The sequence below is a fragment of the Ooceraea biroi genome, chromosome 5 (genome assembly GCF_003672135.1).
Source record: "Ooceraea biroi isolate clonal line C1 chromosome 5, Obir_v5.4, whole genome shotgun sequence".
Classification (NCBI taxonomy): domain Eukaryota; kingdom Metazoa; phylum Arthropoda; class Insecta; order Hymenoptera; family Formicidae; genus Ooceraea; species Ooceraea biroi.
The window spans coordinates 17349297-17375333 of record NC_039510.1 but is presented as its reverse complement, the minus strand read 5'-3'; the positions used below and the strand labels follow the sequence as shown (position 1 = coordinate 17375333).

At 48.3% G+C, this 26037-nt stretch overlaps 1 protein-coding gene across 2 annotated transcripts in view; it reads right to left on the bottom strand.

Annotated features, from left to right (window-relative positions):
- LOC105284933 (LIM domain-binding protein 2) overlaps window positions 1-26037 on the bottom strand; it is a 69310-nt gene that overhangs the window by 18702 nt on the left and 24571 nt on the right. For both annotated transcript variants that reach the window (XM_026969441.1, XM_011348804.3), the window contains exon 2: window positions 4489-4570. In XM_026969441.1, the coding sequence (XP_026825242.1) occupies window positions 4489-4570 (82 nt within the window). The remainder of the gene's footprint in view (window positions 1-4488; window positions 4571-26037) is intronic.

Below are 26037 nucleotides of genomic sequence, written 5' to 3'. Positions count from 1 at the left end.
GCATGGTTCAATCAAAAAACGCATGAGCGCATCGCGCGAATCGCTCGCACCTTCGGTACAGTTGCAATTGCAGTTTACGAAAAGTCCACAAGTCGCGTGATTTAACGAGTAGCTTCTGCTTTTGTCGCGACATTTCCGCGACAAAATCGGACATGCATGCATGTGACGTTGTTACCGACTTCCCTTGACTTGACTTGACGTTGCTTGCCAAAGATTTAGGCCCAGTTCCACAAAATCGAACTTAAACCGAGCTTAACTGAACGACATACATTTTACGTTATGGTGAAACTTGCGGCCCACATCGTGTTTTTAAATGTAGTTTAATTAAATCTATATAATCTGTGCGAAGAAACTGTCAAAGATTTCTATTTCTTTTGAAACATCGAATGTGATTGTTAACGTTGCTAATAAAAGAAGATGTGCTAGATCGATTTTGATGCTAAAATCGTTATCTACAGTATTAAACTTCGTTTATATTCATTAAACGCCTAAAATTTGGCATTTAACTTTAACCACGAAAATCGACGTTAACCGTTTTTTATAGCAGTTGCGAAACGCGACATTTCTTTAAAACTAGGTTTAATGACTTAAGCCCTCTAAGGGTTAAACTACGTTTAAAATAAGTTGTGGAACTGAACCTTAAAGTGCATTCTTTGCTATTTGATATCTTGAGTTTGATTCAGAAAAAATGTTTTTAAAAACGTCAACAAAGAAATCCGTCGAATTATTTTTTTCGGAGAAATTCATTCCGGCATTCGAGGTTGACGCCATATGGTTTACCATGTTTTCCCGCAATTTTTCCGCGATTTTTCTGCCGGCAGACCGCAGAGCCTCTGGTTTACAATTAAACAACGCGTTTGCTGGAAAAACTGACCGGCAACGTCGGTGGATGCGGCGCGCAAAGAGAGCGCAGGATCTTTGGCCAATAGCCGCGGAGTAAACGGGCGCTTCAGCTACATCGTCGCGACGAAAAGCGCTTTTTACTGCTCTTCGTTCAAAGTCGCCGCCGGCGGTGCGATTCATAAAATAAAACTGTGGCCGGGCGCAAGTGTCCGGCCGGCTTATCGAAACACGCCGCGAAACGTTAAAAAGCAGCGTAAACACGCGCGAGCACGCGTGTTAACTCTCTTTTGCGCTCATTTCAGAGCCGCCGTACGACACGCGCCGTAATTTCACCGAGAGACGCCACTTTCACACGTGCGCGCTAATATCCCGACGGCGTATACGAATTTTTCGAACGAAGAATTTATTTCGCTTTACTTTATCGACGCGCGCCACGCGCAATTGCGTTCTGCTTGTTGAACGCGCGCAAACTGCCGCCGGACCGCCGGATTTAACCATTGATCGCGTAATTTTCGTTTTTCTTTGTTTTTCTGTTGCGATAAAACCGCCGTTTGCCAAAGGTAGATCAGCGAAATGTAAATCAGCAAATAACGGACGCATTTCCTTGTATAAAAGAAAGAGAAGGGAAAAGAAGCTACTTTTCGAAAAAAGCAGCTGTCTGTTTCGTCGTTCAAAAAGTCAAATTCTACTGACTTGCTCTCATTACGTCCGACACTGCGTCTTGATGCCTATCTATCTAATCTCTAATATATATCTAATATATAGCAATTTAACTTAATATAAAAAAGGAAACAGCGACAAGACGAACTGAGGCTGAAATTATTTTTTATGCGCGCTCAGCTGTACGATCACTGATACATTGCGACAGGGCCGCTTTCTTTTAGGTGGCGTTCAAAGAAAAATAAAAGATTATTAAAAATGGAGGACCGGCTGGTCGCACTCGCGTCCACAGTCCGAATTCGTGAATTCAGGTCATCGTGGGATCCACGTGGTACGTATGCATAAGTAAAGGCAATCGTGATACGCCGGTTCGATTCTGACCTTTTCCTTTTGCCTTCGTCGCAAAGCGATCGATGCGGTCCACGTGTGTACACGTGCGTATATATTGATGTACGCCAGCTCGTGTGTATACCCTTGTGTGCTGCCGGAAATATAATTTGCACACGTCCTGGATCTCCGTGCGTCACGCGTGTGCTTCACTGAAGAGAGAAAAGCGAAATTCCCGAACAGCTCTGCGCTCGCCGAGACGTGACGTGGTGAAAAAAATGTCTTCATTTAAATATCGCGCAGTCAAGTACTTTTACTTGAGGATATGGTTAAATGGATCGTTTCCAAAGGCTGAAACATCTCAGAAAATGAAAAAAACAACTCGATAAGAATCTGTTCTAACATTTATTTCATAATCTCCATTTCAATATCGAAACAGATATTCTGATTAATCGACGACATGATACGTAATATGCGTAATACTAAAATTGCATGTTCGAAAGTGAGGAAGCGAGGAATGTAGAAACGCCCGCGCCGCGGCGGAAACCTCGCAAGAATTCGTCGCGGAAATCCGCTTGGAAAACTTGCACGGCCGAGAGGTAAGCACGCGGAAAAGTTCTCCGTGTCGGCACGTGTACAATCTCCCGAGGCGTTGACAACAACTCGTCGCTTCTTGTGTGCGACGGAACAACGACGGAAACCGAAGAATTTATTCGGGCCGCTTATCGGGACCTCCCCGGGAGGAAGACCGGTTGTCCATCCGCGGCTCGAAAGATTAATGAGTACCATACTAGAAGCGGAGGCTCATTAAAACGCATTAACCTCGGGCGCTTTCCTTCTTCTTCTTCCCCTTACTCAATCCTAATGAAATATTGAATCACTGCTCCGCGAAATATCAACCTTCAGAGAAATGCCTGCGTGTCGTAAATCGCGCGTCGTGTTGGCGCGAAATAATCCCGAGACGGTGTGCGCGGATTATTCCTCTTACGAATACGCGTGCAGATAGTAATGATGAAACTACTCGAGCCTAATGAGTCGTACTCAGTACCAATACGAGAGGTCCATCGTAGACTTGATTTTATTAAAGACACCCAACTATGGGTGTTCGTTCTCCCTTTCCATCTACCTCTTTGTGTCTCCTTTTCTTCAACTCGATACAATTTCCGTTAGAAACAACCGCAACGTTGCGCGTCTAATAATTTCCATCGCGATCATCAAGGTGTTCTTTCAATCAATAATTTGTATTTATTTGTAAATATAAATTTATATTTATATTTGTGTCACGCTCATTTTGTATTATATTTTCAATAATTTCACCTTGTAAACGCACCAATTTAATAATTGTCGTAATCATAATTGATTTCCAGATCCTTGTAAAAGTTGCGAGCTGACGGGTGACAACGCAATTTGAGCGTTCTTTGCTTGAGCTTCGATTAAACGATTTGCGCAACCGACTGCAAGCCGTCGACGCGATGGATGGGACGACATGTGCGCGCAAACAATGATGCGTTCCCTGGGATCATATCTTATCGCCATTATCGTGGATCTCTCAGAAGAGGCCGGTTTATCTGGCGACGGTATATGGGCCAGATAATTTTATAATGTAGCAAACCCGAGCGAATACGTGACTTTAACGGGGAAAGACTTCCATTCCGCGCCGCATTTCCAATGCTGGCATTTCCATTTCGCGCAAATAGCTCGTCGCCCTGCGTGCAGTTCACTGAATGGCGACAAAATTACGAAACCTGATCAAAACGCCTGTTCCGATTTATTAATTTTCTCGGGCATTATGAACGTTCTTCTGCAAACGCGGACAAGCGTGGAGGCGTCTTTTTATCTTGAAAGAGTTTTCTGTGTTTTACAGGATATAAGGTAAATAAATATAATGAGAAATCTTCGTCCATGTATTCTTCACAGGATGCGTCTGATAGAAACGTCGAAGCTCGATGATGGCTTTGCCGTGCGTGCCGAGCCTTTTTTTCGTGCGCGCAACACAAACGGCAGAGACAAATGAAAATTACGAGTCGTTTAGCGAACGCGATTAAACAAACCGGCGTGCAATAACCTTTATCAAAATAACGACATCTCGAATTGCGATAAATAGCATGTTCGATTAAGCATATACCGTAAATTTCGCCGACCGTTTCGGACACCGCGAATATATGTATTTTTTTGTCATCGTTTCAGAGGGGGACATTTATTTTTTTGATTTTATGGAAAAGAGATATCCTTTCTGTTCGCACGATGAATTCGACGACTGAATTGATAATGAAAATTTAATTCGCGAATTCACGATACATCGTCATGATTCGCGCACACGTGAACGTCGCAATATTGTTGCAATGTTATTGCAGCATCGTTGTGCGTAATCACTAAACCGACGCTTCTGCAAGAACACGAGAGATATCCACTTCTACTTTCGAAACTCGAATCTGCTCCAAGAAGGCGGAGGACCACGCGCGTGTACGAGCGATAAATTCATTTCGTGATGACAGACGCGAGTGCCCGAGACGAGATTATGTCAAACGGACGTTCGCGTTCGCGCGAGTACCAAAAGCTAAGGGAGGATAAATGGAACCCGCTTTAGGTCGGATGCAACACATGCATACGTATGAGTGCAAGTACGCATGACGAAAACGAATTTGAAAGCGTACTCACCTCGGTGCGTTGCGATAACCTTTTGTTCAGCTCGTGGATCCTGTAGTCGGGCTGGCTGTAGCCGTAGCCTGGAGTGTGTCTCCTGGGAACAAACAGCGATCAGTCAGATTGGATTCGTCTTCGCGCACGGGACGATTAAATTTAATTAATTAATTGTAAACGATAAAGGATAATCCCTCCTTCCCGAATTATCGCAAAAAATTCGGGAACGCGAACTGTCTCCCGTTAATCCCGCGGTCGACTGTACAGCAGCAGCAGTATGTTACTCTTGTGTGAATACGTGCAAACGTCGCAAGTGTTTCACGCACGCAGCATACCGTACCCCTTCGTCGTGTGTCACGAATTTTCGTAAGGTATACCCCGAGGGGTACGGCATACTAGCGGCTCTCTCGAGCCGCAAAACGCGCGCACGCTCGGACGTGGCACAGATTCGCGAAATGTAGTTTACGACTTTCACCGCGACCGCGCCGTTTTTCGTGGCTTTTTCATGCGCCACGGTGTAGAAGCGAGGATTTGAAAGGTACGGCTGAAGGGTCCACCAGCGCAACGCACCGATCGCGATCTAGGCTCGATCTCGCTCTCTCGAGGGAACCGCGGAAAATTGGTCTGCATCTGTTGCTTACTCAGTGTTGCGATTAACTTTCTTACGTCCTCGAGAAAGCGGATTTTCGAATCGCCGTTGGCGTGTGCCTCATTCGATTTTTCGAGTCGTAGCGCTCCACCGCTACGAAAGTAACATCTATTTTCGCAAGTAACATTGACGAATATTTGAAAGCTTTGAAACATTTTGTGACACTGTAAATCGAATTCATTTGGCAGATTTTAATTTGTGATAAAAACGATCCATTAAAAAAAAACGATAATTTCGTCGAATTTTAGTTTCGATGCTTCAGACATGCCAAACAGTAACAATCAAAATCAATCAAAATACATGCACATTTTTCTAGAAAAAGTTAGAAAATTTAAAAAATGCCTTAGTAGTTAGTCGTAGCACCAAAAGCAAACATTAGTGAAAAGATGCCGATAAGTCACGATCACCGTTGTCTCGTCGTTACCGCGAGGCGTATAATTAAAATATCATTAACTCTTTTTTTATATAACCCAAACACGAAACGTCAACCAAGAAGACATCTCGAGATAAGGACTACTCTTTCTCTTCGCCTTTTCTCTCTATCGCGCTGTATTCTGTGACCTTTTCTTATTACTTATTGAGTAATTTTAATTCGCTTTTAATTCGCGAAATTTTTAAGAAATTCGAATAATTAAGGATATTTTGAAAAAAATATTTGACTAAAACTATAGTTATATAGTTTTAAAATTTATTTTAAAACGAAAACGCCACGTGTTAAAGCAGCTTCAAAATGTTGGTTCGCTAGTGGGAGGGAACCATCCCGAGGCTGTGAAGACTCGGTTTTCCAAACCGATTTCTAATAGTACGCATGTACATGCACCGATGTCAAACGACGACAGTCCACAAGCGGTCAGCTGTTTGGTGAAATAATCGTCGTATCAAAATCAATAATGACGCGAAGGTCGTAGTATTTATGCTGTCAATTTAACTGTCGGCGATCATCCGGACACTAATATCTCGACGCCGCGAATCAATTATCAGCAATAATATCAAACATGTTACGCGGTAAATCTAATTTTCGCGAATTAGCCTTGCGACAATGGCGAGCTGATCCACGATAATTTTATAATGGCGAGTACGAATGCGAATTAATTTCTGTGCATGACGACGGTATTTGATTTAGATGCAAGACGCATTCATTTCAGAGTGCCAACGCACTCTTCTTTCTAAAACATGTCGCTTTTAAAGATAAGCATTCATTTTAAACATCAAAGACATTTGTCTCCCTAAACAGCATTCAAAGAAATGACCTGTCGCACTTCTTCTTCTTACTTTCCTGCATAATCCTTGATGTAAAAATCAAAAACACCTTGTCGCTTAGTCTCGATCGATGGCTTCGAGGATCGGGTCCCAGGCTATCAGTCGATCGTGGAGGAGCGGTTGGTTAACCGGAGGGTAATTAACGTCGAATTGATAATATTTAGTGCTCGAAATGCCCGAGTCTGTGTGTACCGTGCGCGTATTCGCACCCCCGGGCCCGGGCAAGCGATCATTAAGAAGCGAACGCGACGCAGTGATTAATAACAAGAGTACGCAGAATATTCCAGTAACAGAGTTCAGCGCGTCGCGCTTCCGGTTAACGAATTTCGGTATCGTCCGACCTACGTTCGATACGGCATTTCGCACGTTGCGCGTTTTCCCGATGGCGTTTCGCTATGGCGTATCTCGTGACGCGATAATTTACGTTTGAGCGAGAGAGAGAGAGAGAGAGAATAAGGCTTTGAAAAAAGATCCTAAATCGGAAAATTCTAAACGGTACAAGAAGCTACTTCGGAGGAAACTTTATATTCTTTATTCTCAAGATGCTTGTATGAAACACAAATCATACGGCTTCGTGTGCGCGTACATCAAAGGACCGTGCCCTACGAAACGTACAAGAAAGAGCCGAGACTGCAACGGGAACTCGGACTTTCCCCCGAACTCGAAGACCGGCCTTGGTGATACACGTGCTGCGTTTTCTTTCGTGTATTAGACGACCTTGTCTAATCGTTATGCTAATTATAACGCGCTTGTTGCACAAGGTTGCACAGAGAGGGAATGGGAAAGAAAGAGAGACAGAGACACATTATCGCGACAAAGAGTCGCGATAATGCGGGAATAATAATTACGCGGATTGTCAGTGTACGCGCGTCTTACGGAACGTCTTTCGCGTCGCTTGATTGACGTTGCAGAGGCGCAATATAACGCTTTATTTAGATCCTATGGTATATCGCGGCAGGATTCCATCTGTGATTTTCCACCGGACTTGCTACGTCGTCGCTGCGTTATCGGTGCTAAACATCCGGTGAATGATGACCGCGCAAACGAACGATAGTTTCTTCTATCGGCTGCTCCGCGAGCTAATTGGAATCAGCTCTAATGAAAATGAAACGTTCCGCGCGCGCGCGCGCTCAAACGAGTTTCGATGGAGGTCAGGATTTCAGCAAGAAGTGGCCTTCACGACTGGGCAAGATAAGACGTTTTCTTTAAGTCTTCATTGCGGTGCGGTTTGATAAGATAATTCGCTCGAATACAGATTCTTCAAGATTCGTGAGGAAGCTTTCGTATACGAGTAGATAAATGCCTAATTAACAGATAAAACTGATAAATATGGCCGACGAGCGAAATAAATAATTACAAATAACCGACAGATCGACTCAAGCTATGAGGGTAGATTCGGCGTGATTTTCTTTCTTCACGCACGAGAAAATACTCGCAGTCCCGAGATCGATCGCGCCAGGGAAGAACTTGGACTTTCTCGTCTCTGGAGAATCGACGCCATGGAACGCCCGGCGACACGTCACCGTCGTACGCACGTATATACTTGCGCCCGCGCGCAAGTGTGTATGTACGCGTGCGGGGCAAATTTACCAAGGGTGGGTCGAGAACTCGAGGGTTGCTGCAGGGCTAACCCAGTGTCGTGTACGGTTTACCAGGGAGTGACAAAACGCGTGGACAAGTCTTTCGTCCCATTCGATAAACTTGATCGCGAACGATTGCTCGCCGCGTATTGCGCGAGAAATAATCTTGATTGTCGGGGGAAAGGATGGTCGCACAGAAACGGAATAGCTGTTACAGCAGCTCGGAATTGCCTGTAACTTTAATCGCGAGTGACTTTCATACACCACGTGTTCAATGTTGATAAATCGTTTATTCTCATTTCTCCCAAAAATTAGCCAACGCTAAACCTCTCATTTAGAAGAATGGAGAATCACGAACGTTTCTTTAAAGCAACACTCAAAATATTTATTTCATCGGATACTACTTTTCGAGTGGTATCCGTTCGTTGTAATGACCGGCGCAGTCGCGAAAGGACGCGTCCGCTTCCGGAATCGTCGGACACGTCGGAGTGCGCGGCGCTTGACGAATCGAAGGCGCCGCGCGTAAGACGGAATTGAATCGCGCTAATTTAACCCGATAACGTAATTTCACGCGAGGCACGTAGCGGACGTAGAGCAATAACCTCAGGCTCGCGCGCGCACATGTAACTCGCTCGGGCTTTTCATTCAAGACGTGCCGCACGATCGAGCTAATTAATTCGTCGCACGGCAGGTCGCGAGGCCCGCCAGAATTTTTGCTCGCCTCCTCCTTAATGTCCTCCCTCCTCCACCCCGCGTTCCTTCCCGGAGAGGAGATCGTGACAGATCATTTCGCCGATACGGAACTAATTCGCTGAATGAAAAACCGGCGCCTCGCACGCGCGCGCTCAAGCTGCCGTGCATCTTTCAAGGCTGCGCCTTTAAAAGCGACTGCAGTCATCCAAAAGAGACTCATTAAGACCATTTGTTTAATACTTTGTGTAATTTCCTCGAACTTTTCCATCTCCGTTCACTGTTTTCTTAGCATCTGCGGACGCTACGCTCCTACAGCATTAATTCATGTTTTATATCAAGTACACAGAAATTATTAAGAAATGAACAAGTCATAACCGTTTAATGAGCGAAAATGAAGAAAACGTGACGGGATATTACGATCACAAGTTAATGCGAGCTTTTTAAGCTCTGTAAAATGGGCAACTTTCTTGTTGCACTCTCGAAACGGCGATTTCAGTGCGAATTTATTCACTCGTCCGTACCTAATGCTGCTTTACTACCACAAACACTCGACGTAGATAAGATATGACCATTAATCAGAGAGCAGATCGATTTAGAGAGCTGTCGCGGTTCATTGGACGTGGTAATATTCGCCTCGGCGTGAGAATTCGCGAACAATGTCTCTCCTCTCGCGAAGGTGATTCGAGTTCCTCGCGTTTCCTGCACTGCGCTCATTGAAAAAAGCACATTCGTAAATCGTAAATTTGCGACTGCGCACTCAATCAACTGTGTACAATGCTACGTACAATTTTGCATCAATTGCAAGTGCAAGCAAACATACGCTTCGCTTAATCGTATTCGCGTAGACGAACGGATTATTCATAGTTCGTTACTAAAATAACGTTCGCGCGAATATCGATCGCCATGCGGTTATCTCGCGCGACAATTCGTTTCCCATCGATATTCCGCTTATAACATCAGACGATCACGTCCGATAAATCCACTCAAAGTGCTCCGACGATTTCTGGATTTTCGGAAATCCGTTTTCCTCTCGAACGGACGATGTCATTGTTCCTGTCTCGCTCGAGCGAAACGAACGAAGCGTGTTAACACTTTCCTGCGTTTGTCAGACGGCGCAGCTTCGCCGACCGCACTGACCGCCGGCGCGGCCCGTTCCTCCGATTGGCACGCACGCAGGCACCAAGGCAACCGGCCTGCCCACGTGCGCGCTCGTGCCGGAAGCAGCATCGGCGCGGCCGATATCTCGGTCGGAGTCCGCGGGATTTGCAAACAGGTCGCCGTGGGTGGCTTCGCCCGTTATTAAGCCGCGGGAGTTAATGGCTTTAGTTTAGTTCGCGTGGCTAATGGGCGTCCCGACGCGCCGCGCCGCACCACGCCGCTGGGAATCAGCTGACCGGCCAGCTGGCCCGCGTGGCTCGGGCTTGGCTCGTCGGCGCGTCCCGCCGCGTCGTGTCGCAGCGCGCGAGCGAGCGGAACCGCCAGTTGAGAGCCGCCGCCTGCAGGGGTCTCAGATTGGGTTAGCAAAGGACGCAGTTTGGTGGCGAGGGAGCGGCGAAAGTATCGAGGGAAGGAGAGAGAGGGAGAGAGAGAACGAGAAAGAGAAATAGCGAGAAGGGGAACGAGGAGACGGGGGGCACGGCAAGAGGGTGTTATTAGGGGTTGCTCATGGGGTGGCAGTACGATCAATGCCAGGGAGTCATGCTAGCTCCCCCCCCCCTTAACCCCTCCCTCGACATCTATATATAGCACGCGAGTACACACATGCATGGAAGTTCGCAAGTATAAGGCGAGCGAGCGTGTAGAAACGTCGTGTCTGTATGTGTGAGTTTATTTGCACGAGTATGGGGTTACTTTGCTGAAGGGAGAGAGAGACGAGGGAGAGAAGGCGTAGATAAAGAGAGAAGAAGAGAATGGAACGCGCGTAAACGCACGTGCGTAGACGGATATTTTGAACTGTCTCGCGGACTCGGAGTGTTATTCGTCGCGCGCGCGCGACGTGTTTTCCGCGTGTTGTTAGTGAGTTTGCGAGCGGATTACTAACGACGATGGACTACAACGGCGACGATGACGTCGGTGCTCCCCCATTGATACGAGCGCGAACCGGGCGGATTGTTTGCCGTGAATAATCCCTCGCGATGATATTCGGCGCGCAAATGATCCACTCCAATAATTATCGAGTTGCGAGCAAGCCAGGCGGAATCCTGGCTCGAAAAAGTAATCGGCGACTAGGAGTCGCGATTAATCGTTTACGTGCGTGTCTCCTCGCGCGCACAATTCTTCGTAACCCGAAAATAGCACGGAAGATTTCCTTGCATCAAAGAGAAATTGATATTTCCAGCTGGCCTATGGTAACGTTCAAGTTTTCCCCGTAATAAAGAGAATACGTGGAAATTGCGCTACGTCGGCACACAAGTTTTTAATAATTTCCTTTTTTCTGCCTTTTTGGGCATGGAGGAGAGCTAATTGTCGCGGATGGCACGTTAAGCTGAGCCGGAGAGGAGACGCTTCGCAGACAGTGCCGCGGGGCACACGGCGCGTTACGCGCGCCTCAAAGTGGATGCACCACGTGTAACACGCAATCTACATGTCATAAGGATAATAATGGCGAAAGGCACGAGCGGAGCTCGTCCGGGGACATTATCGCGGGCTTCAATCCGTGTGTGCACACACGATGCAATTCGGCGTGGCCTAACTGTCGAAGGACGGCGCGACGCGGCATTCGCTATTAACGAACCTTTCGTATTGATCGAAGGGACGGGTGATTCTGCCAAATCTGAAATCGCGACGAAAACGAAATATCTATATGCTGGCATACAAGTGTATTGTCATCAAACGTGATGCGTGATGAAACGTAGTAAAATGAAAACTCAATGATACTAAGGAGAAACGCTAAAGATGATACGAGCTCTATCGTAATTTATTCGGATCATGTCTTTTATGGGTACTAATTCATCGATGAATCGGCCCATTAGTGAACAATGCGGCAACCCGTATTATGCTGACAAGCTTGTCATTTCTTTCTCACAATTCATGAAATAATTTAATAAATTACCGAGAAATAATGCATTTCTCCGTTGACAAATCAAACGTCTCACTTCCTGCACTTGAGGCACATAATCTTCATGATAGACTTCCTATATATAAAATTAAATCAATATTCTTATTATAATCATCATCCTCTTCATTCTTTAGAGACAAATACGAATACAAAACGACGATATCCAGCGGCGTTCAAGTGGCGTTCCAATGGCTATCCATTTTGGACGCCGTTACAGACAGATACGATAAACAAACTCGCTCGTATTGCAGATAACGGTGGCGCGTGGGCTCGCTCCTCTTAATTACACGCAGAAATTCGCTTAGCGGTCCACGTTCGGAATAACAGCCGACTCAGCTTCGCCAGCGTCGGCTGCAACAGCAGCAGCGACTATGACGACGACGACGACCGTGGGTTCCAGCCACCACCTTACACTCTCGCGAGGACTTTCCGTCGCTGGCGCAGCAGTAATCGCGCCGCCGCGCCAGCAATTTATCGCTGCCCGTGACGTCGTTTTATCGCCGATATTCGTCCCCTTTTTTTCCCGCCCGGATCCCGGGTAATTCACCTGGACCCGGGGACCCGTTCGCCCTCGCTCCTCCTTCTCCTCCTCCTACGCGATCCCTCCCTCCCAGGCATATTTTCTTGGCACCGTGGTCCGATAGCCAGCCACCGCGCAATCGGACTGCAGCCAACCATCGACACAACCCCCCGAGCGAGAGGTCGGTCGCACCGATCGAGGCGCGACTTCGATTCCCCGCAGCGACCGACGGGATTGACCAACGGACGGACAGACGGACGAATGGATGGACGGACAGACGTGTCGTGGGAACGGACGAAAAACGGTCGACCGGGGAGAACCGCGGCGCGACCATAAAAGAGCAATAATCGCGGCGCGCCGCGGCACGTTTCGTACCCGGTCACTCGGACTGCGGCTGCCATTGCTGGAAAAGTGAGCGGTCTGAGCCTCTCCGTGACGAAATCGCGCGCGCGGACAGAAAGAAACGCCTAACGGTATATAAGCGATATATAAGAGAGAGATGCTTTTGCAAATTGTTGCGTTGTCATACGAAAATCACCACGTAAGAAAGAGCTCGTTACATCATGTATTCGCTACGTATTTGTCGTTAGAGAATTACTTAACACGCGGCAGCTTCGTTATAATTTCTGTTACATTAATTACACACTTTTTTCCTAGCATCAAATAAAATTAGTATAAACACTGGATTAAAAAGATTCACGAGAAACTTGAATTATCATACGATTTGCGAACACTCGCCGCTGCACGGATAGATATTTCCCAGTAGGGAGCAAAACGTTTCGCGATGTCGGCGCGAGATGTTTCGTCATGCTCGGTGTCGAAATCGCGGCGGTAGGCGAAACGCCATCAGGCCAGGAAGGAGGGATCCTTATTTCGTCATTCACGTAGGATACCCGAGTGGCGCGCGCTCGCAAACCGCTTCAGAAATGACCGATCGGTGCGCTCTCGTTGTTACCGCTCCTAAAACGGTCATTTACAGTCGAGCACAAAGAACATTCGCCTCGGCCTCGGCGCGCCGCAATATCCATCGATGCCAGCGAAGATTCTCGCGAAGCAATTGACTCATCGTTCGTTTCGTCATCGTTCCGGATCTCGCCAGACGACGCGACGAAGAAACGCTCGGACTCGATGTCAACTCGCTCTCCATCCACGCCTGAATAAACCGCGCGAATAAATTCGTAATATAATATCGCCGCGTTATTACTATTATTATTATATAACAAATAACTGACACACATTAACGGTCGATCGGTGCTGCGGAAAAAATGTATTCGCTGCATGCCGCGAGATACGGACGGCCGTCTCTTGATTTACGCGCGCCTCGATAAAGCCTCGTCAAGATGCGCGAGCGAGATGCACCGAGCAGCGGCGAGAGAAAATAAACTTCGCAGTTTGTTCGGCCACTGTTTTGCCCTGGTTGGCCCCTGACCTCCGACGATTAGGGCTATCAATTAGCGGTGCAAACCCCCTTTTTAACAAGAGTCCAAAAGGCGAGCCGCAAAATTGATAATTAACAGCCGAGCGATACATAAAAAAGATGGAGCGGCGTGCGAGCCGACACTTTTACCTTCGCCGTGGAGAATTTCTCGCGCGATCTCGTGCTCCTCGTGATTGATGATTACGCGCGCGCGCGCACGTGGATGATGAATACGCTGAATAACCTAAAGCCATCCATTATGTAACTGCTATGTATAAACAATATTTGTATAATATAGATAATGGTTATTCGATTGCTGGCAAACGATCACGACTGCATCCCGATCTATCAACGCATTCGTTCGCGAGTTTCGCGACAGACGAAATTGAACAAAATTGTGTTAAATCCCGCATTTTTTAATTGCCGCAATTTTGCGGTCCCGATGATCCTTCATTTCCGCACGATTTTCGCGACCCGTAAAGTGTCTCTGTCGCTCGCACCGCTTTCGGAAAATTCGTGGATCGCGCATTATTATAATTACGACCGACGTACAAAACAATATAAATACACACAGGCGTACACGCGTCGCGTGCATGTAAGTTAATGAAAGTATTAGGTTAAATTTCTGCCGCTAGTAACGAGGTTCCGCCGGAGCGCGCATTGAAAATCGCATTATCGCTTGCTTTTGCTCCGCGCGAAAATTGGTAGACGCGATATTTTAACTGCAGCAAATATACAGGATACAAGTAGTGTTTGGCGAGCGCGTTAGATTGAATTTTTGCTGCTAATGAGATTTTCGCGACGTGCATCGGAAATTACGTTACCGCCTTTGCTTCGCGAAATTGCCGGACGGTGCCTTTTAACTCCGCCACGATGGCACGTTTGAAAATTCGGTTTGCTGGCTGCCGCCGGGGACCGGCCCGACCTTTCCCGACTCGCACGTGAAACAAACGCTAAAATATCAATCATTAGTACCGATTCGTCCGTAGTAACGCGAGCCTCTGCAGGCCAATCTGCCGATAAATTAACGGAAAAGAGATCACGCCTGTCGATGGAGCGATCTTCCGCGCGCGCTGGGACAAAGCGACCGCTTTGTCGGGAAACAATGACACATCTGTTCGGGCTAAATTGCCGTGGGATTACTGGGTTTAAAGATGTTACACGATCTTGCGAGGAACCGGTTTGGTCATACGGACGAAAAAGATCCATCGATCGCTCGGTCTCCCTTCGTGCCAGCTTCGTTTCTAGTTTCGGAAGGAACTGGAAAAATGGATCCTGCGACTAGATCGCGAGTGAAATTGCCGCGTGCGTGCGGACTTGCCAGTCGAGAATTCACGTCGAACACCCAGCGCAAGTAACTTAAAACCGTGTGCTCTTATTGAAAGAAGTTACGGCGCGGCCGATGATCTCCGCTGATTCACGAAGAAACGGAGATCCACGATGTAATGACGCGGTATCACATTTCATCATTGTAAACGTATCATTATTACCCTCGGATCGATCACAGCCTCGCACGATCGTTGCGAGACTTGTTAATACGTGGGCGTCCGCAAACTTTATGCAAAACTTCAAATTGCTGTTACGTAATGGTTACTTTGTAAATAATTATACAGTCAAATAAAACGTCTGACAAGATTTTGCAATCGCGCAATATTGTCCATACGCAAGGCGTCTCTCAGCACGCGAGCTTAATTTCAATAACGGACCTTTGTACGAGCGGAAAGTCGACGACTCCCAATGAAGATGTCCGGGCGTCTATGAGACGTGTCTCGCACGAAATTATGACGCGTGAACGATTGCATGTTTCATTTTCAACTTTACCGTCGTACAAAGAAGAACCGACAGACTTGAAACCGACGCGTATCGTCGCGGTTGAAATCCGGTAGTCGCCTTGCGCGCGCGAACGGAACGGACGCGATTACTTACGCACCGCGTTCAGAATCGTTCGAGGCGCGCGCGATTAAAACGCAACGATAATTTATCGTCGTGAAGCCGGTCGGTGCAACAAAGGAGACGCAAACCGAAAGGCACCGGCGGCAGCCTCTCGCGGCGTTATTACCGACACGTTAGCGCTGTTTACACGGAAATGACGGCGCGATAAATCCGTGGTGTCACGGCACATCGCAGATCCACGGGACTAGGAAGCTTATACCGGTTTGCGTGAGGCGAGTGCCGATAAACCACCTCCTCCGACGTTTATTCGGCGGTCCTCGATGATTTAAGGGGAGGGGGGAGTCCCAATCAACCGACCGGGATTGATTCGCGAATAAATTCACGCGTGCCACGCGCGCGCGTGATTACCGCGTACGATCGCGCGCGATAATTGCACGCCGCGCCGCTCTATTATTGATAAAATAATTATCCGCCGACGACGTCGTGACGGATTAGCGTTAACGCAGTCCCGGATTTTGCGTTTCCGACACAAACGTGACCACTGAGGAAACGCGAGAGCATCGAAAGCGAGCGATTGTCAGCAGCGGTTCGTAGTAACGATCGCGCGGCTTACTGAGATATCCCTCCTATAATTTACGAGGCAACCGCAGCTTGCTCCCCGCGATAAAAAGAAGCACGCTCATTCCGAATAACGTATAAGCGATAACGCATATAAGAGACGGCTGGAGTGTAGTTTGCATCTAATTCACAGTCGAGCGGAGAAACTCGTTCCATTAATACGGCAGGATTTACGTATGTTCATACATAACGCGCGGCGTGATGCATTTCTGGCTTCATCCGGCGACAATCGTGCAGAACGGCACACGACAACGACGATGATGACGCACCGTTAAATCATTCAAACCACGTGCACTCGGCAAAACTAATTCCTTCTCGTTGCGTCTTGCTTGCCTCCTCGTATCGAGACTTTTATCGCGAAACTCGTCGATACACCAAAACTCTCGTTTCGTATATCGACAACAACAGATCAATCTGCGAGAAAGAGAGAGCGCGCGAAGCGATCGTTCACGTCGGAGACGTATCCCATAGCTTAGCTGAGAATCGAGAGATGATGCATCTCACTACTACGCGAAGAATAACAAAACGGATATTGATCGCATGGAGAGAAAGACAGAATCAGACGCATCTATGTAACTTTTTTCGTTACTACGAGATCCTACCGTGCGAGAACGCGTATGAGACACGCGAAAGAGAGACCCCGCGAGCGTTCGCAGTTCGCCGCATCGCGCGTGTGGGAGGCTGCTAATTTATTACACATTAACGTCACTTGCGCCTCCGGTCGAGCGAGCGCGGCAGGCAAGAGACACGCGCGTGTCTCGAGCCAGCGAGCGCGCGACACGTGAAATTTTGGCCTAAACTCGAGATGAGAGTCACGCGCGATGCCAGATCGCGTCGTCGACACGTAAAACGAGCAAGCCTTCCAACACGGGCGCGAGTGAATCACGCCATTGCCATTTTAATCTGTCGCGTTCCATCGCGCGAAGTCGCTGCCAGTCGTCGACGAAGTCGTGCTTCGACATCGTCGTCGCAAAACATAACGCGGTCGAAACATCGCATCGCTCCGAATATCACCGCTGACCGACATCAAACTAAGAAGCGATACGATTCTGCACAGGCCAATTTTCCGACGCTGTATAAATCCGGGAGGACGAATCATACGGCGAGCATATCCGGATTCCATTGTCGCGAATGAACATCGGAATTCATTACGGCGCCGAGATAAGAACTTAAGCCGAAACTAAGTCGGCTTCGATCCCGGGTCTCGGGCTCTGCTCGTCGCGTCCACGTATGGCAACTGCGTCGGAAATCGTCGGCATTCGTCGGACTTATCGAATTTATGTATATAGCGGTCCGCGATTAAACCAGTATCAAAACGCGGTCGCTAACGAGTAGCGGCGCGTTTGGGCGCGCGCCGTCGACCCTCGTCGTGCCGTATATCGCGGAACGTGCGAAAACACTCGTCTTAATATACATGCAAATCTGACCCGGATATCCGCGCGGGCCCGGGTCTAACGCTCTAATGCGCGCCAACGCGAAAATAACAAAGTTGAAATCCCGCGGCCGCGAGTTTGCGCGTCCGCACCGCTATTGTGCCCGCTATTCGTGGCCGCGGTAATTCGAGACGAAGGACGGGAAGGTTGGCACCAAGAGCAACCGTTTAACGCGGACGCGGTTCGTGACTTTCGACGTGACCGCGAGGAAATCGTGCGCGGCGTCACCGGCACGCGATGACGACGAGAAGGAATCCCCGAGTTTCCTCCACGGCCAAACTGCACTCTACATCGTCCTTAATTGGGTTCATGCGCCGCCGCCGCTGCCATCGTTGCCACGTTAATAAATGCGGCCAGGCAAGTGCATTCTGCACATCGCAAAGTCCGGCCACGCGCCGCACGCGCGTGCGCGTGCCCCTACGGGCCCTTATAAAGACTCCGATCCCGATTGAGTCATTAATTGCCTTGAAGAGGGCACGGCCTTGCCTGCGGCGCTAAAGCGCGAAGTCGCATCCGGAGATGCACATTCTGCGTCTCCGCCAAGTTCGAATGCAACACGCGAGCAGTTCGTTACGTTGTGGCAAATGTAAACGCACTAATATACTCGTATAAAGTATGGAGAGCAAGGAAATTTAACCATATCGCGCGACTGCACGTAACTCTGAGTTAACGTTTATTGCTTCCCGATGCAATAACACGAGAAGATGGAAGATCGGCGACGACTGCCTCCGCGAGAGGGTAATATAATTTGAGAGCAGAAGGTACGGTCGCACGACGTCAATGACACCAGAACGAAGGCCGAAGGCTACTGTCGCGAGGGTTGCTTTTCCCACAACCGCTGATGTACGCTTCATCCACGCATATTGCGGCTCGCGCGATGACACCGTTAGATAATTTGTTACCCCGTTATCGTTCGTGGTACCGCTTTACTCGACGATAGATAAACAGATCGCGACAAACACGCGCTTGCCGGATTCGCAAAACGCGGCCAAAAGCAACAATCCGCGAGAGGAGAACGACATTGGAAATATATTCAACGATCGCTGACGAAAAGGCTGATCAAGTGTATCGCTAAAGATCGGTGCCAAAGATCTTCTTACAAACTTGTTATCTGCGTGGGAAGGATCTCTGCGATCTCGTCCGTAAGCAACGATTTATCGCGACGCATTAAAGGTTTAACCAAGTTAGCTTTAGTTGCCTTCTACTTAAGAGTAAGTAAAGCCCGTGTAACTAAACGTGATCGAAGGATAATTAAAGACAAACTAGATTCCAGCCAAAAAGTAATCTGACTGGAAGTGATTAAAGGAAATTAAAAGTAACTTGTCGAGAATATAGCGTTCGGCGGAACATTGCCGATACCCAGATCCGATCATTTCCCGGTTATTCAAGGATATCGTTACAGGGCGATGTCGACAATTCAACGCTGAGGGCACCAGGCTCTCGCATGCATTACCGCGGAACGGAGAGGGTGGCACTTCTCCGTGTCAGCATCCCTTCGTCTCCTCTGGCGCAATATGCCTCTGGGTGCTTCCATAACTTCGTTCTTACACGATCTCCGTCTCTCTTTCTCTCCGTGCTTCCCGTCGCCGTTCGTGTATACGCGTTCGTAAGTGCATCTCTTCCTCCGGCTCACCTCCCAGTTCGCCCTTGCGTTCGACGCATTGTTAAGAAGTACTCCCGTCTCCGTCTCAAACAAACCGCCCCCGTCGCCAATAACAGCGGCGATGCCATTAACCGATCTTCCGAGAGGTCTTTCCACTTCTCTATCTTCATCCCGCTCTCTATACATTTTGCATCGCGACACGGCGGCGACACGGCGGCGACACGACGACCGCGAGACCGACGAGAGGAGACGAAGCGAGACTACGAGGGAGAGATTCCTTTTGATTCGCGTACAGGCCATGTAGGATAATTCTCTCATTAATCGTGAATATCTGCCGAAGAGAGTAATAACAGTGATGATCTTACGCGACGACTCTTTAATCCTTCATCTAGATCGACCCTGACAGAGAATAAATTTAACGATATAATGATAGCTATAAAAAGATTTATATAATAAGAAAGATCTTGACTCGTGAAATATTAGACGTATCCACGACATCTCGATTCGACTTCGAGTTGCCGAGAGCACGGAGATCCATGCGCGTTGTCGGTTAAGAACCCGAAAAATATGCCGAAGCGCATCAACGTGTGATTGCCGGTCCTGGGTTTGTTCTATTATTAATGATGATCGGTTAACCATCGCCTTCCCCACCGGGCAGTGTACATCGCGCGTGAATTTTGGGATCGCGCGATACGTATACGCGCGTACGTGCGTGCGTGCGCGTTGCGTAAGGAGTCCGCTCGGCTGGCTCCGCTGCTGGCTCCGTCGCACGCACGTGCGAGGATGAAATTAGCCGGTACCCCCTCTCTCCCCCATCCCGCTCCTACCCCCTCACTCTTCGTGACTTACTCCTCTTGCTCCTCCGCCACCCTTTTTCCTCGTTTCCCAAAACCGCTTCCAGACTATCGAAGTCGTTCCCCTCCCGCTTTCTGCCCTCCCATCATCCTCCCCCTCCTGATGATCCGTGTAAACATAGGTCGCGCATGGCGCGCATGCGGCCCATTTTAGAAACGGCGTTTTGTCTCGCGGCTGCCCAAGACCGATGTCTTTATCAATCGCCTGCCGGAAACCTTGGAGGGTAAAAATTCGGGGGATGCGAGGAAAAAAGGAGGGACTTCCGTCGCAGCTGTTGCCGATCCCGTCCGCTCAGGACGTTACATTAATTCTAAGAATTCTGACTTTGTCGCAGTGTTGCTTGCACGCGTAGTTATTGGGTATTTCTAATGCAAAAAGTATGTAGCGAGTTTAATGGAATTTGAGTTTAAAGGAAATTCTCATGGTCGTACCGTTACCTGCAACGGGATTTCAAGAAATGCTTTGCAGTTTCAGGATTAATACTAAAATTTGCAGAGAAAACAAGACGAGCGGCGGAAACGCGGAAAGAATATGGTGCACATTCGGCGTTAAACGCCACCGTCTGACTCGATCTCATCTTTTATCCGCTTAATATCAATGTCGACACGGCGTTGGAATCCAAACGAATACACACGTGATACGACGAGCAGGAGGAACACGGCCGCGGCCCGAGCTGGTTTCGAAATCGACGCGCACCTCCGGTAAAATCACGTCGAGCCGATTGGCGGCTCGTCGCGCTCATTATCCTCTCCGGTTTCGCAAGAAAGCCTTCCTTATTCCGCGCGCGTCGTCCAAAAGAAGATCGGCCGACACGTGTCCTCGGCTAGTAGGAGCGGCCGCGGGAGGTGCGACGCGCGCGCAACAAGGTGGCGTGAGAAAAAGGACGAGAGCGGAATCTAGCCGGCGGCGATGCTCGTCGTAGACAACGAGGGGCGAGAGGGGAGAAAGGAAGGTCGCCGACTCGGTCGCGGCCTGAAAAACCGTCAGGATCACCCGAGACGTGGTGGCTATTTTACATTATCCGTGGCGTCCGTAGCGGGACATGACGGGCGTGAAGAAGCACCGATCCGCCGTTAAGGCGAGACGAGGTGTCGTCTCTCCCGCGGAAGACGAGACGAGAAGCCCCGCGATATCGCGCGCGCGCGGGCGAGCGAGCGAGCGAGTGAGCGTGGCCACGTGCGCGGCCGCGCGTGCCACGTGCACGCCGTGGGATCGGAGAGAGTTTTCGCGGCGAGACTCGTAAACGTCGCCGCGCGACTGATTTATCGATCGCGGCTCGCGACTGCCGAGCGCCGATCGTTCCTCACGCCAGCCGGAAACGATTGGAGACGCGCGGGAGACGCGCGGGACACGCGCGTTTCGGTTGGAATGTACTGTGCACGCCGAGTCTGGAAGACTCTCTCAGCGAGTCATGGAAAGGCTTGGCATTTTTGACGAAATGTTCGTTATCGTGCGACAATTGTTATTAACGGGAAAATAGAACGGAGGACCATTGCAGTATATATCTCAATTGCGAATGTAATGAGTGACTGATTGATTTCAGGAACATTAGGTATCTCTAAAAACTACTTTAAGCAATTTTATATAAATTGACAGTCCCATAAAATTAGGGATTATAGAATTGGTTGTAACTTTAAAACGCACTCTGATTATATAATTTTGTTACTGCTCCTGCTCTGTGATGAGATTTTATAAAATCGCTAGTGAGTGTATTAATATCATTTAACCGGAGTGAGTCCATGAAATTGCTAGCAATTTTAGAAAACATTATAATAGATATATTTTCAAGCACGCATTGCAGATCGCTGAGAGGAAGAAACGTCCTCGCGTCTGCGTAGAAAGTCGGACTGAAAAATGCATTGCTTTCTCCTGCAATCTGGCGTACGATGAACTATACTCATCTCTCTCGTTTTTCAAAAATATGAAATTAAATACTTACTTTGTAACGCCGCACATCGCGGGGGACACGCACGCTTCGAGATCGACGCGGTGCGCTAACAGCGATCGAATAATCGCGTCTCGCGAGTAATCCCGGCGAGATCGGGATGATAAAGTGAACAAGAGCGCCGCCTCACCTGACACCGTTGGAACATGAGACGCGGCCGACGACGGGAGAGCCGCGACGTCGCGCCAACCGGGCACGTGCCTTTCACGAACACGTGTGCAGCAGGTGTGTAGACACGCTGCGGCACAGCTTCCTCCACGGCGTGCACACGCGGAAGTGATCCGCCGCCACGATCCAGAAAGCGCGTGCGGAAAGGAGAGAATCGCGGCGCATTTCGCTCGCCGATTCTCAAATACGTCATCGTAATCAAACGATAAAGACTGGACAAGGTCAGATATCCGCGAGGGACAGCACGAGAAAGATTCGATAAGATTATCGCGACGCGCGCGAAAAAATAATTCTCTTGGGGGAGAAAAAGGAGGAGGGGAGAGAGCGGAGGGATACTTCATTGACGATTCAGAACTCATAATTCAGCATAATTCAGAGCTCTTTGTTGTTGTTGCGTAGAGTTGAATTTTTATCCAAGTGGAAATCCAATTTCAACCGACAGTCTGCGGAGCGTTGCATTAACACTCCGCCATTATTAAAATATGAATTCGCAATTGGCGAAACTTCAAATTTAATTAATCAAATTTTCGATTAATCAGGAAACTTTTCATTTAAGCGACTGGCTGTTTACTTTCGTCTGTTTAACAGCCACTAATTAATACTAAGCCAAAGCGGAAAGGGAAAGTCCACTCTGTCCCGGGAGCACAGTTCGAAGAGCGACAGTACGCCGTGCGATTTATCCGGGCCGGCTCGCGCGGACTGTACGAGATCGTGCCGCGAAAGTTATGATTTAGCGAGGAATAATCGTCGGGCCGGGCCGGGCCGGGGCGGATCTAAAAATAATCCCTACATACGCGCGGTTGCGTTTCGCTGGTACCCCACCCAGACACGCGTAACCTTTTGATACACGCGCGAGAGATGCCGGTGCGTACGCGATGCTAAGATAAGATCCTCCTCGCCGCAGCCGCTCGCTGCTTTGTACGCGAGAGATGGGTCGATAAACGCTTGAAAATCTTGCGGCGAGCTGCGCGACTCGCCCGCGCGCATCGTCTCCCGCGACCATAAGGGATATACTTTCACATTCTCGAACGTCTCGCGGATTCGTTCGCTCAATTAAATTGCGACGTTGGGAGAGTTCCATACGCATACGCGTTGATCCTGTCGTCGAGCCAGGTAGAGAGAGGAAAAATCGCCGATGGAAACCTGAGAGACAGGCTTCCGTCAAATCCTCGGCTCATTAAATCTTACGTAACTTATACGTTCTCGTCGATCGTATTAAAATTAACGCGACTAACGATGCTAATTGTACACTCATATGTCTTGATAATGTAATATTGTCAGAGATACGAGATCGATACGAGAACTCACGCATTTCAAGTCTCCAAGTCGCTTGCTCAGTTTGTACTCGATGACAGACATGATACGATACGATCTCGATAAATCAGCATGTGACGCAACCGAGAGGTGTAATCGAATCACAGACGGTCAGGGGTTACGAATTAATTCAATCGCGGCTAATTCAGCCGACATGAGAATATACGCTTGACGGAACTCGCACGATGGAGTCACACTTGACCGAATCGAACCGAGCGAACTCAAGTCGGAAGTGCGCGCGCGCTACGCCGTTGAAAAATAGCTAAAGTTTCGAAAGCCGCGCTTATCGGCACGGATGATACGTGCGTGTACACGCACACGCGAGCGCGAAGTTACGTATAGAGGTATACGCGAGCAGACGTTCTCCATCGTGCTGTAACTTTGCTGTAGACCACCGACAGCTTTAGAAAACAGCGTTCCTAGAACGTCAGTCAATCGTTTACGCAATCTTCGAACAGAAATCTCGAGCTCTGCTACATGTACGTGTGTGTGTGTATTCGCGCTGAGCGCACCACTGCGAACGTGAATACGAGCGGTGGTTATCGAGCGCGAAAATCGGTGCCACTAATTTTGCACACCGAAGTAACATGCCGCAATGGATTCGGCGTTTATATTTCCACGCTTATTTGGTCGCCGAATATAAAACGCGTCACACGATATGCAGCACCGCTCTTGATCATTATTGCGAGATATAAATATCGGTGCTGCAAACAGCTGAGACGCTGATGAAAACCTCTCCTCACCGGGATTTATCGCGGATTTACGGAACATCATGTGGGAAGAGCCAACGATAGCCGCAAAGGGTCTTGGTTGCGAGCATAGTGGCTCATTACGTCTGTCATATGGTAGCATAGGTGCGGACGGCGAAATGTCGGCGTAAACAGCGGCGCGTCAATCATTCGTTTACGCAACACACGACAGCGCGGATCAGTGCGCGCGCGCCAGTACACGCGCCGCGTTCTTGCGTGTACGTGAGAAATTTCTCTTTTCCCATGTCGTCGTCGGAGAAACTTTCGAAATGACAGAAACGACACGCGTAAAACAATACGCGGTAGGACAGACGCGATTTCGTGGATCGGCATTCGTCGACTGCATCTGGAATGATCGGAAAGATGCGTCCGCGTCTGCGACGATACAACTCGAGCGATACAAATCGGGACCGAACGTGCGGGGGACGAGAAGCTGCGTGCGAGTCATTCCACGAAAGAGCATCGCTCATTACGGGCGTCATTATCGCGCTGTTGTGCCGCTGGAGCCTTTGTCGTTATCATTGCGCAACTGAGACCACCGAGGACGCATTCGCGCATAATCGTCGCGACGGCGCGCAATCTCGACACGAGCGAGAGAGCGGCTCGCGTATCATTGCTGTATCTTTGCCAAAAACGAGTTTTCGCACCAGATTAGTTTAACAAAAATTATGTTACGACTGAAAGAATAAGATAAGTGATCATCCAAATCAGTAAACGAGAATAGATTTTAATTATATAGAGAATATTTTAAAGAAATAATTTTAATTTGATCACTGATAAATTCTTTGATAAAAAGGTGTAAAAAAATGTCTTCAATGCAGGCGTTAATAAAAGAAATGATGTACCCTTGCACCGTAATGATCATTTATTCGAGCTACGAGATGGAGCCGTAAATAGCCTCGTTTTAATTATAATTGATACGAAATACTTTAGTATTTCGATAATCGATTTCTGATGCGAGTGTGCGGCCGCAGAATACGCCAATTGTTCCATTAATTTCGCTAATAGAAGTTGCCGACGTGTAATTATTTCTAGATAATGACATAAAATATATTATTATCATTTCGATTCCCGTAGCTGCGATCAACCGCAGATCGACGTCCGCCAATTAAAGTCCCTCTTTTGCCTCTCTCTCTCTCTCTCCTTATGCAAACACAAATTCATTATTGCAATAATCATAATCGTAATTCAGCTACGCATCAATCTTTCTTTCATTGATTTTCTTCATCGCATATTATTCATCTTTCATCTGTTTTTTATTTCACGTGAGAAAATTCATATCCCAAGATCTGAAATAAATCGCCACATTACAGCTTTGTTATTTTATCGTATTATATTTTCGCTTTTATGGAACGTCAGAAATCTTCCCATGGTAGATTTCGCCGAGATCTTTAAGATGGTCTTTAGCCCTTCCCCTGTAGAGACATCGATTTGTTTCACGGATTTACGATCGGCGTGGCACGCGCCAAGAAGACGACTCGCGCGTGACTCCGCGTGTAAGAAAGTGCCTCGCTGTAAATTCGAACCAACGAAATGGCGATCCGTTTTGTCCCGCGCGGACATTTGTACGCGCTTAATAAGGAGCCATCGATCTCACCGTCGACGAGGAAAGATCTCCACTCGACAATCTTCGCGTGTGCGAATAATTAGAATATATCAAAGAGGCCTAACTGAGTCTCTTAGGCGGAATGATCGCGTCACGGCACACTTTATCTCGTTACGATTTGTTTCGCGAATTTATGGTCGTCGGGGCGCGCTCAAGTCGGCGGATCGATGCCGACGAACCCGATGATGACGCTCAATTTCAGAATC